The 12,025-nt window shown below is 39.1% G+C and overlaps 1 protein-coding gene across 1 annotated transcript in view; it reads left to right on the top strand.

Annotated features, from left to right (window-relative positions):
* TICRR (TOPBP1 interacting checkpoint and replication regulator) overlaps nt 1–12,025 on the top strand; it is a 58,001-nt gene that overhangs the window by 32,214 nt on the left and 13,762 nt on the right. The window contains exons 13-14 of the mRNA XM_053581663.1: nt 171–267; nt 11,948–12,005. Of these exons, the coding sequence (XP_053437638.1) occupies nt 171–267; nt 11,948–12,005 (155 nt within the window). The remainder of the gene's footprint in view (nt 1–170; nt 268–11,947; nt 12,006–12,025) is intronic.

Genomic DNA, 12,025 nt, shown 5'->3' with positions numbered 1-12,025 from the left:
TACTTTTGGAAATTCTGGGGTCAACTTGTTTAGTTATAAATCTAGGCCAACCTCAAGATAACTGGCTTTAAATACTATTTTAAGACCCTAGTTCCATTTAAATGTTGCTATATATAAACTCTTTCTAGACTTGAGTGTTTTGACTGTTTTTTGTTTTCCATTTTTAAAAGGAAAAATGCATTAATAAGACATAAAAGCATTGCTGAGGTTTCACAGAATCTTCGACAAATTGAAATTCCCAAGGTGTCCAAGAGAGCTATAAAAAAAGTAAGTAACTCCAATAGATAAGAAATGACACCAAGAGAGTTGACTGCTTTGGCTTGAGCCGACACAATTAATAAGAACGATAAGTAACGTCTCTACTTTTAGAAAATGGACTTCATAAGATGCAGAAATAATATTAAGTGTTCTTATGAATGTTTGTAAAACTATAATCCAAGAAGTAAAGAAATATGAATTTGTTGGGTGGTGCCTGTGGCTCAGTGAGTAGGGCACCGGCCTCATACTGAGGGTGGCGGGTTCAAACCCGGCCCCAGCCAAACTGCAACAAAAAATAGCCAGGTGTTGTGGCGTGCACCTGTAGTCCCAGCTACTTGGAGGCTGAGGCAAGAGAATTGCCTAAGCCCAAGAGCTGGAGGTTGCTGTGAGCTGTGACGCCATGGCACTCTACCGAGGGCGACAAAATAAGACTCTGTCTCTAAAAAAAAAAAAAAACAAATATGTTTGTTAGAGATTAACCGTTTTACCCAGGAGTGTCATAGTTAGCTGTAATATGAGGAAAAACGGCAAGTAAAAGTTAGGAATGAATAAATTGATTCAAAATCTTTAATGTAAATAAGGAAACTCATGAAACAGTAACTAAAATAGTCACTGAAAAATAGTACATCATAGTAGGACTTTGTTGCACACCAGCCAGTACTTTCAGTAAGTTAAATTTTACTTCAATAATAAGACAGTCCCACCTTATCTGCAAGGGATATACTCAAAGACTCCAAGTGGATGCCTGAAACTGGATAGTATTGAATGAACCCTGCATATACTATTTTTTTCCTATACATATCTACCTATAATGAAGTTTAATTTATAAATTAATATAATAATAATAAATAATAATAAAAGAGAATAACCGTAGCCATGTACTGTAAGAAAAGTTATATGATGGTTTCTCTCAAAATATTATGGTATTATTTTTTGGGAGTTTTTTGTTTGTTTTGAGACAGAGGCTCACTGTGTCGCCCTTGGTAGAGTGCTGTGGCGTCACAGCTCATAGCAACCTCAAACTCTTGGGAATAAGCAATTCTCTTGCCTCAGCCTCCCAAGTAGCTGGGACTATAGGCACATGCCACAACACCCAGCTATTTTGTTGTTGTTGTGTGTTGTCATTGTTGATTTTAGCTGGCCCAGCCAGGTTTGAACCTGACAGCCTCGGTGTACGTGGCCAGTGCCCTACCTACTGAGCTGCGTATCGTATTGTTTTATATTCACCCATTTTCAGAGTGTCATTGACTGTAGGAAAGTGAAACCTCAAATAAGGAGGGACTATTAAATTTTTCTGTAGGTTTAAGGATTTGAGGTTTTTATTGGTTGCAGTAAAAAGAACCCTAGCTGGAATCTGTTTACTCAGTGGAATTAATGTCTTCCTAAGGAAAGAAGGGAGACTAAAAATACAATGAAATTGCATTCTGAGAAGAGTTAAAATTCTAGGAGAAATAGTTTTAAAAGTATTAATCATTACAATAATGGTTCTCTGTTTCTAGATGTTTATAGCTGTCCTTTGGAATTGGAGGTGGAATTTCTTTAAAAGAGTGTTCTTCGTCTTACAAGAACTTAAAAGAGTTCTTAAGTGAACTCCCCTATGAATAAAATGCAAATCTTACATAGCTCAGTCTCAATTGAAAGTGTAAAATCCAAGTGGATGGCCAAAAGTTATCAAACCTTTATTCTCACTAGATTTTATTTATTTTTTTCTTTTTTTTAATTTTTATTAAATCATAGCTGTGTACATTAATATGATCATGGGGTACCATACACTTGGTTCATAGATCGTTTGACACATTTTCATCACACTAGTTAACATAGCTTTCATAGCATTTTCTTAGTTATTTTGCTAAGACCTTTACATTCCACCTTTACTAGGATTCACATATACCCTTGTAAGATGCACCGCAGGTGTAATCCCATTAATCCCCCTCCCTCCACCTACCTCCCCCCTCCCTCCCCTCCCTTTCCACGAATGGATTCTCACTAGATTTTAGAGTGATTTGCAAATCTTTCTGGGATTCTTTGAAGTGTTTGTTTTAGATTGGCCAAAATAGTTTGTTTCTTTAAGACAGATTTATTAAGATCAGTATTTGGTTAATAAAGAATGTAAATAAATAAATAAATGTATATACTTTGCTTTGAACTTCTTCCAAAAATAATTTAATTAATGGTCTGTAAAAATTTTTATTTTTTATTGTTGGGGATTCATTGAGGGTACAATAAGCCAGGTTACACTGATTACAATTGTTATGTAAAGTCTCTCTTGCAATCATGTCTTGCCCCCATAAAGTGTGACACACACCAAGGCCCCAGCCCCCTCCCTCCGTTCCTCTTTCTTCTTCCCCCCCCATAACCTTAATTGTCATTAATTGTCCTCATATCAAAATTGAGTACATAGGATTCATGCTTCTCCATTCTTGTGATGCTTTACTAAGAATAATGTCTTCCACTTCCATCCAAGTTAATACGAAGGATGTAAAGTCTCCATTTTTCTTAATGGCTGAATAGTATTCCATGGTATACATATACCACAGCTTTTTTTGTTTGTTTGTTTTTCTTTTTATACCACAGCTTGTTAATCCATTCCTGGGTTGGTGGGCATTTAGGCTGTTTCCACATTTTGGCGATTGTAAATTGAGCTGCAATAAATAGTCTAGTACAAGTGTCCTTATGATAAAAGGATTTCTTTCCTTCTGGGTAGATGCCCAGTAATGGGATTGCAGGATCAAATGGGAGGTCTAGCTTGAGTGCTTTGAGGTTTCTCCATACTTCCTTCCAAAAAGGTTGTACTAGTTTGCAGTCCCACCAGCAGTGTAAAAGTGTTCCCTTCTCTCCACATCCACGCCAGCATCTGCAGTTTTGAGATTTTGAGATGTGGGCCATTCTCACTGGGGTTAGATGATATCTCAGGGTTGTTTTGATTTGCATTTCTCTAGTATATAGAGATGATGAACATTTTTTCATGTGTTTGTTAGCCATTCGTCTGTCATCTTTAGAGAAAGTTCTATTCATGTCTCTTGCCCATTGATATATGGGATTGTTGGCTTTTTTCATGTGGATTAATTTGAGTTCTCTATAGATCCTAGTTATCAAGCTTTTGTCTGATTCAAAATATGCAAATATCCTTTCCCATTGTGTAGGTTGTCTCTTTGCTTTGGTTGTTGTCTCCTTAGCTGTACAGAAGCTTTTCAGTTTAATGAAGTCTCATTTGTTTATTTTTGTTGTTGTTGCAATTGCCATGGCAGTCTTCTTCATGAAGTCTTTCCCCAGGCCAATATCTTCCAGTGTTTTTCCTATGCTTTCTTGGAGGATTTTTATTGTTTCATGCCTTAAATTTAAGTCCTTTATCCATTTTGAATCAATTTTTGTGAGTGGGGAAAGGTGTGGGTCCAGTTTCAGTCTTTTACATGTAGACATCCAGTTCTCCCAACACCATTTATTGAATAGGGAGTCTTTCCCCCAAGGTATGTTCTTATTTGGTTTATCGAAGACTAGGTGGTTGTAAGATGTTAGTTTCATTTCTTGGTTTTCAATTCGATTCCAAGTGTCTATGTCTCTGTTTTTGTGCCAGTACCATGCTGCCTTGAGCACTATGGCTTTGTAGTACAGACTAAAATCTGGTATGCTGATGCCCCCAGCTTTATTTTTGTTACTAAGAACTGCCTTAGCTATAAGGGGTTTTTTCCGGTTCCATACAAAACGCAGAATCATTTTTTCCAAATCTTGAAAGTACGATGTTGGTATTTTGATAGGAATGGCATTGAATAGGTAGATTGCTTTGGGAAGTATAGACATTTTAACAATGTTGATTCTTCCAAGCCATGAGCATGGTATGTTCTTCCATTTGTTAATATCCTCTGCTATTTCCTTTCTGAGGATTTCATAGTTTTCTTTATAGAGGTCCTTCACCTCCTTCGTTAGGTATATTCCTAGGTATTTCATTTTCTTTGAAACTATGGTGAAGGGAGTTGTGTCCTTAATTAGCTTCTCATCTTGACTGTTATTGGTGTATACAAAGGCTACTGACTTGTAGACATTGATTTTATATCTTGAAACATTACTGTATTTTTTGATGACTTCTAGGAGTCTTGTGGTTGAGTCTTTGGGGTTCTCAAAGTATAAGATCATGTCGTCAGCAAAGAGGGAGAGTTTGACCTCCTCTGCTCCCATTTGGATTCCCTTTATTTCCTTGTCTTGCCTAATTGTATTGGCTAGAACTTCCAGCACTACGTTGAATAGTAAAGGTGACAGAGGACAACCTTGTCTGGTTCCAGTTCTAAGAGGAAAAGCTTTGAGTTTTACTCCATTCAGTAAAATATTGGCTGTGGGTTTGTCATAGATAGCTTCAATCAGTTTTAGAAATGTGCCACCTATGCCTATACTCTTCAGTGTTCTAATTAGAAAAGGATGCTGGATTTTATCAAATGCTTTTTCTGCATCTATTGAGAGGATCATGTGATCTTTATTTTTGCCTCTGTTAATATGGTGGATAACGTTTATGGACTTGTGTATGTTAAACCAGCCTTGCATCCCTGGGATGAAGCCTACTTGATCATGATGAATGACTTTTTGATGATAAGCTGTAATCTATTGGCCAGGATTTTGTTGAGGATTTTTGCATCTATATTCATGAGTGAGATTGGTCTGAAATTTTCCTTTTTGTTTGGGTCTTTTCCTGGTTTTGGTATCAGGGTGATGTTTGCTTCATAGAATGTGTTGGGGAAGATTCCTTCTTCCTCAATTTTTTGGAATAATTTCTTCAGTACAGGAATAAGCTCTTCCTTGAAGGTTTGATAGAATTCTGGTGTGAAGCCATCTGGACCAGGGCATTTTTTGGTTGGAAGATTTTTTATTGTTTCTTTGATCTCGGTGCTTGAAATTGGTCTGTTCAGGAGCTCTATTTCTTCCTGGCTAAGTCTAGGCAGAGGGTGTGATTCCAAATATTTATCCATTTCCTTCACATTGTCAAATTTCTGGGCATAGAGTTTCTGGTAGTATTCAGAGATGATCTCTTGTATCTCTGTGGGATCAGTTGTTATTTCCCCTTTGTCATTTCTGATTGAGGTTACTAGAGATTTTACTTTTCTATTCCTCGTTAGTCTGGCCAATGGTTTATCTATTTTATTTATTTTTTCAAAAAACCAACTCCTTGTTTCATTAATTTTCTGAATGATTCTTTTGTTTTCAGTTTCATTGATCTCTGATTTGATTTTGGATATTTCTTTTTTTCTACTCAGTTTAGGCTTAGATTGTTCTTCTTTTTCCAATTCCATAAGATCTCTTGTGAGATTGTTGATGTGCTCTCTTTCTGTTTTTCGAATGTAGGCATCTAAAGCGATGAATTTTCCTCTCAAAACTGCTTTTGCAGTATCCCACAGGTTTTGGTAGCTTGTGTCTTCATTGTTGTTATACTCAAGGAAGTTAATGATTTCCTGTTTTATTTCTTCCTGCACCCATCTGTTATTCAACACAAGATTGTTTAATTTCCACGTCTTTGGGTGGGGTTGAGCATTTTTGTTAGAGTTGAGTTCCACCGTTAGTGCCTTATGGTCTGAGAAGATACAAGGTAAAATTTCAATTCTTTTGATTCTGTTGATATTTGTTTTGTGTCCCAGGATATGATCAATTTTGGAGAATGTTCCATGGGGTGATGAGAAGAATGTATATTCTTTATCTTTGGGGTGGAGTGTTCTGTATGCCTCTGTCAAGCACAGTTGTTCTAGGGTCTCATTTAAATCTCTTATATCTTTGTTTAATTTCTGTTTAGAGCATCTGTCCAGCTCTGTAAGAGGAATGTTAAAGTCCCCTGTTGTTATGGTATTATCAGATATCATATTGCTCAGACTGAGTAAGGTCTGTTTCAAGAATCTGGGAGCATTTAAATTGGGTGCATAGATATTTAGAATTGAAACGTCTTCTTGTTGTATTTTTCCCTTGACCAATATAAAGTGACCATCTTTGTCTTTTTTGACTTTAGTTGCTTTAAATCCACATGTATCTGAAAATAAGATTGCAACTCCTCTTTTCTTCTGAATTCCATTTGCCTGAAAAATTGTCTTCCAACCCTTGACTCGGAGCTTTAATTTGTCTTTTGAAGCCAGGTGTGTTTCTTGCAGACAGCAAATAGATGGCTTGTGTTTTTTAATCCAGTCAGCCAATCTATGTCTCTTCAGTGGGGAATTCAAGCCATTAACATTTATTGAGATAATTGATAAGTGTGGTAGTATTCTATTCATCTTATTTGGTGAGAGTCCATTGTTTAGTTTTATCTTTTGCATCAGTGTGGAGGTTAGGTTCTGTCCTTCTGTTTTTACTTTGCTGCTGGTCCATTGTGGTGGTCAGTGTGCAGAACAGGTTGAAGTATTTCCTGTAGAGCTGGTCTTGTTGTGGCGAATTTCCTCAATGTTTGTATATCCGTAAATGATTTGATTTCTCCGTCAATTTTGAAGCTTAGCTTAGCAGGGTACAGAATTCTGGGCTGGAAATTGTTCTGTTTAAGTAGATTAAAGGTAGATGACCATTGTCTTCTTGCTTGGAAAGTTTCATTAGAGAAGTCTGCGGTCACTCTGATGGATTTGCCCCTGTAGGTCAACTGGCGCTTACTCCTGGCAGCTTGCAGAATCTTTTCTTTTGTCTTGACTTTGGACAGGTTCATCACAATGTGTCTTGGAGAAGCTCGGTTAGAGTTGAGGCGACCTGGGGTCCAATAGCCCTCTGAAAGCAGTGTGTCAGAATCTTTGGTGATATTTGGGAAATTTTCTTTTATAATATTCTCTAGTATGGCTTCCATTCCTCTGGGGCATTCTTCTTCCCCTTCTGGAATTCCTATAACTCATATGTTGGAACGCTTCATAAAGTCCCGTAGTTCTGACAGTGAACGTTCTGCTTTCTCTCTCTTCTTTTCTGCGTCTTTTACTATCTGAGTTATCTCAAGAACTTTGTCTTCTACCTCCGAAATTATTTCTTCTGCATGGTCTAACCTGTTGCTGATACTTTCCATTGCATCTTTAAGTTCCCTAATTGACTGTTTCAGTTCCTTCAGCTCTGCTATATCCTTTTTATATTCTTCATATCGTTCATCTCTTATTTGATTCTGTTTTTGGATTTCCTTTTGGTTATTTTCCACTTTATTAGCAGTTTCCTTCATTGTTTCCATCATTTCTTTCATTGTTTTCAACATGTGTATTCTAAATTCCCTTTCTGTCATTCCTTACATTTCTTCATAGGTGGAATCATCTGCAGTAGCTACCTCATGGTCCCTTGGTGGGGTTGTTCTGGACTGGTTCTTCATGTTGCCTGGAGTTTTCTGCTGATTCTTTCTCATGAGTGGTTTCTTTTATCTGTTTCCTTGCCCTAATTTTCCTTTCACTTCCTCTTGCTCTTTAAGTTCTCGTGCCTGTGGACTAAGGGTTACAGGACCAGAGGGGTGAGAAGGTTGAAGAGCAAAAAAGGGATGAAAGAAAGGAGGACCAAGTGATAAGAAAAAAAAGAAAAATAGAGAAAGGAGAGGGGGTGGGTAAAAGGAATATTGACAAAAAGAGAGGCACAGAAAGAGGGAGACAGAACAATATAGGTGTACAGTAGGGTACTTTGACACAACCTTAAAAAAAAACCACCTTCTGGGGGTGCCCAGTTGGATGGTTCCCTTGAGGTCAGCAGCTCTTTGCTAACCTGATCGGACACAGTACCCCACCTTCACCTAGTAGAGCGGAAAGACAAAAATGCTATAAATCCAACCAAAACAAGCAAACAGAAAACTTTACGGGATAAAATTGGGTGAAAAACCGAATAATAGCAGTAGAAACACTAGCAAAAATGAAGTTCTAATTATTGAAAAAGACAGCAATGGGAAATTATAATTAAACTAGAAAAATTGAGAAAGAAAAAGGATCTGTATGGAAAAGGTTGAAATTAAAAAACAAAACAACATCAACAACATCAAAATAAACAAAAAAGAAAACCCAACCAAACCAAAAAAAAAAAAAAACACAACCAAAAACAAAGCAGTATGTATATGTTATTGAATATTGTCTGGGCAACACGTGGTCTTCTGGGGTATGAGATGTTAATCACAGTTCTGATATGACAGGGTGCTGATTTCTCAAACCCCAGCAGGTAGACACCCTAAATCTCTCTTCAGCCCACTTAAAAGGCACTTTGAACTTGTTCACTTGCTGAGCAGAAGCTTTCCCAGGAAAGTGCTTGTCACTGGAATCACTGCTGAAGTGGCTATCCACTTACCCAGTGTGCCAAAACTGGTCTCACTCTGCCCCTGAGGGTTAGGGCTGCAAAGCCGCTCAGACCCCGCCCTTAGGCTACTTGGTCGCTGGGTTACCAGCTCCCACCCAGTTCTAGCTCTGCGACCCTGAGTGTGGAGCTTGCCAGGGCAGATCGCTCACAATGGCTCCCTGTGATCCACCGCCAAACACCATTAGCTCCTTCTGGCTCAGCAGCTCAGACTGGGGCCCTAGACAACGGCCAAAGTTCTCCGCACTCCCGCTCAGGCTCTCCCCAAGGCAGTTCAACTGAGTGCCAAGTCCAAAGACACCAAAACAGTTCACAGGTAAGGCCTTTCTGGTTTGCAGTCTCGCTGCTACTGAACTTACAGTTGCGGGCAGGTTTAGACGGATTGAACACACGCGACCACTTGCCGGTTTTCCACTGTTTTAGTCCTCCTCTTGGGGTCCAGAAGTCTCTCGCTGACTCCCTGTATCTGCGCAGGGGTGATGATAGGCACATCCCACCAGTCAGAGATGCCTGGAGTTCTGTCTCCCCAGACTCACGGTGCCCAGATGCAAGAAAGCTGTTACTCGGCTACCATCTTGCTCCGCCCCACCCCCCACGCCCCTGTCTGTATAAATTTTTGAGGCACACCTAAGATCTTTTCGTGATGCACGGGTGTCCTATGACACACCATGGGTTGAAAATCTTGGCCATTTAGTTGTTTACCTGAAAGACTAGATGGTAGGTTTTTAATAGAATAAATCTGAGTCCTCTGAAGGATCAATATAGTTAACTCAGGAAGCAGTAAACTAGTAGCATAAGTATAGACGCATAATATTAATTACACGTATACATGTTAATTTCTTTGCATGTCTTAACTCAGGAGAGCGTAGCGATTAAAAAAGGTTTGATCCTGTTGTAGTACCTCCTGGACCTACTCTCCTGATTTTTCTTTCAATTAACAAGGATTCACAAACACTTTCTATAAAGGGCCACATAATAGATGTTGTGGTCTTTGTAGGCCATGTAGTCTCTGTAACATCTACTCAATTATCCTGTGGTGGGAAAGCAGTCAGACATAATATGTAAATAAAACATGGCTGTGTTTCAATAAAACTTTATTTTCAGGGCGGCGCCTATGGCTCAGTCGGTAGGGCACCGGCCCCATATACTGAGGATGGCGGGTTCAAACCCGGCCCCAGCCAAACTGCAACCAAAAAATAGCCGGGCGTTGTGGCGGGCGCCTGTAGTCCCAGCTTCTCGGGAGGCTGAGGCAAGAGAATCGCTTAAGCCCAGGAGTTGGAGGTTGCTGTGAGCTGTGTGAGGCCACGGCACTCTACCGAGGGCCATAAAGTGAGACTCTGTCCCTACAAAAAAAAAAACAACTTTATTTTCAAAAACAAGAAGTGGCCCAGATTTGGTCTGAATGCTGCAGTTTTCTGACCCCTGGATTAGGAAATTGGTTTTATAACATATTTTTACCTTGTAATTTAACTCTCATGAGAGTTATTACCCATCAGTATAAATAATGTTGGATAGTGGCTGGGCACCTGTGGCTCAAGAGGCTAAGGCGTCAGCCACATACACCTGAGCTGGCAGGTTCGAATCCAGCCCCGGCCTGCCAAACAACAATGACGGCTGCAAGGCGTTGTGGCGGGCAACTGTAGTCCCAGCTACTTGGGAGGCGGAGGCAGGAGTATCGTTTGAGCCCAGGAGTTGGAGGTTGCTGTGATCTGTGATGCCATGGTACTCTACCTTGAGAGTAGGGGGACAGCTTGAGGGGGACAGCTTGAAGGCTCTGTCTCAAAAAAATAATAATGTTGGATAGTATTGAATGAACCCTGTATATTCAATTCTTAGTCATTAAGAATTATCACATTTCCAGCAGCACCCATAGCTCAGTGGGTAGGGCGCCAGCCACATACACCCAGGCTGGCGGGTTTGAACCGAGCCCAGGCCAGCTAAAACAACGACAACTGCAGCAAAAAATAGCCAGGCATTGTAGCAAGTGCCTGTAGACCCAGCTACTTGGGAGGCTGAGGCCAGAGAATTGCTTAACCCCAAGAGTTTGAGGTTGCTGTGAGCTGTGATACCACAGCACTCTACCCAGGGTGATAGCTTGAGACTCTGTACCAAAAAAATAAAAAAAGAATTACCATATTTCATGTCTTTTTTTTTTTTTTTTTTTAAGAAACAGAGTCTCACTTTATCACCCTTGGTAGAGTGCCGTAGTGTCACATCTCACAGCAACCTCCAGCTCTTGGGCTCAGGTGATTCTCTTGCCTCAGCCTTCCAAGTAGCTGGAACTACAGGCGTCCACCACAATGCCCCGCTATTTTTTTGTTGTTGTTGCAGTTTGTCTGAAGTCAGGTTTGAACCTGCCACCATTGGTATATGGGGCCAGCACCCTACTCACTAAGCCACAGGTGCAGCCCCACAGTTCATGTCTTACCAGTAAGACCTTGGTTGTATCACAGATTTAAGTTTCCACACATGCAGTAGTTCATGCTTCAATTATTACAGTGGCATAATTGAAAAAACAAATCTTTAGAAATCATTCACTGTTTAGATGTAGCTTGTGTTTAGACTCATGAATCGTCTGCTAGCAACTAGATAGTAGCTATACAGAGATGTTACAGAGAAAGCCACTCTAAATAATTTCTGTGGCTTTTGTATTATCTTTAAGGTATAAAAGATATCTACATAATCATCACTGAAAAGTTAAAAAATATAAAGTTAAAAATTAGAACGTCCCCTATCCCATCCCTTCTTCAAAAGTAATCACCAATGACAATTTGTTGTGTGTATTTCCAGGCCTTTTTCTCTATGTACCAGTAACAAACACCAAATCTTTACACATATCTGTTATATATATACGTATACATAAACATTAAAAAGGCTTTAATTTACTGTATTCTGCTTTTTTCAGTCTTTTTTTCTTTTTTAACATTTTCCCCATCACAGATCTCTTTCTGTGCTGGTACAGGTTGAGTATCTTTTATTCAAAATGCTTGGGACCAGAGTGTTTCAGATTTCAGGGTTTTTTGGATTTTGGAATATTTGCATTATATATACTTGCTGGTTTAGGATCCCAAATCTGGAAATCTGAAATACTCTAGTGAACATTTCCTTTGAGCATTACATCAGTGCTCAAAAAGTTTCAGATTTTGAAGGTTTTAGGATTAGGGATGGCTCAACTTGTATATATAGGTCTTCTTTCCTTATTCTTTTATTGTCTTCACTGGATGGGTATATACTTTTATTTAATTGTTTTATTTTTTAGCGGCATTTAAGATGTCTCAGTTTTACATTATTGTAATGCAGCTGGGAGTGTCTTTGGAACATGACTATTTTTGTGCATTCTAAAGTGAACTGCAAAGGTCAAAAGAGCTTATATGAAATTTTTATTTTATTTTAATGAATGCCTATTTAAATTTTATTTTTGAATGTGTTCATCTTTTAGGAGAACTCTCACCCTGCTCTTCAGCAGCCTGCACACCCAGTGAAAGACGCAGTACAAGGTATACTTTGTTTTCTCAGT

The sequence above is a fragment of the Nycticebus coucang genome, chromosome 2 (assembly GCF_027406575.1).
Source record: "Nycticebus coucang isolate mNycCou1 chromosome 2, mNycCou1.pri, whole genome shotgun sequence".
In the NCBI taxonomy this organism is placed as follows: domain Eukaryota; kingdom Metazoa; phylum Chordata; class Mammalia; order Primates; family Lorisidae; genus Nycticebus; species Nycticebus coucang.
Note: the sequence above shows the minus strand (reverse complement) of the source record. Positions and strands in the feature narration are given on the sequence as shown.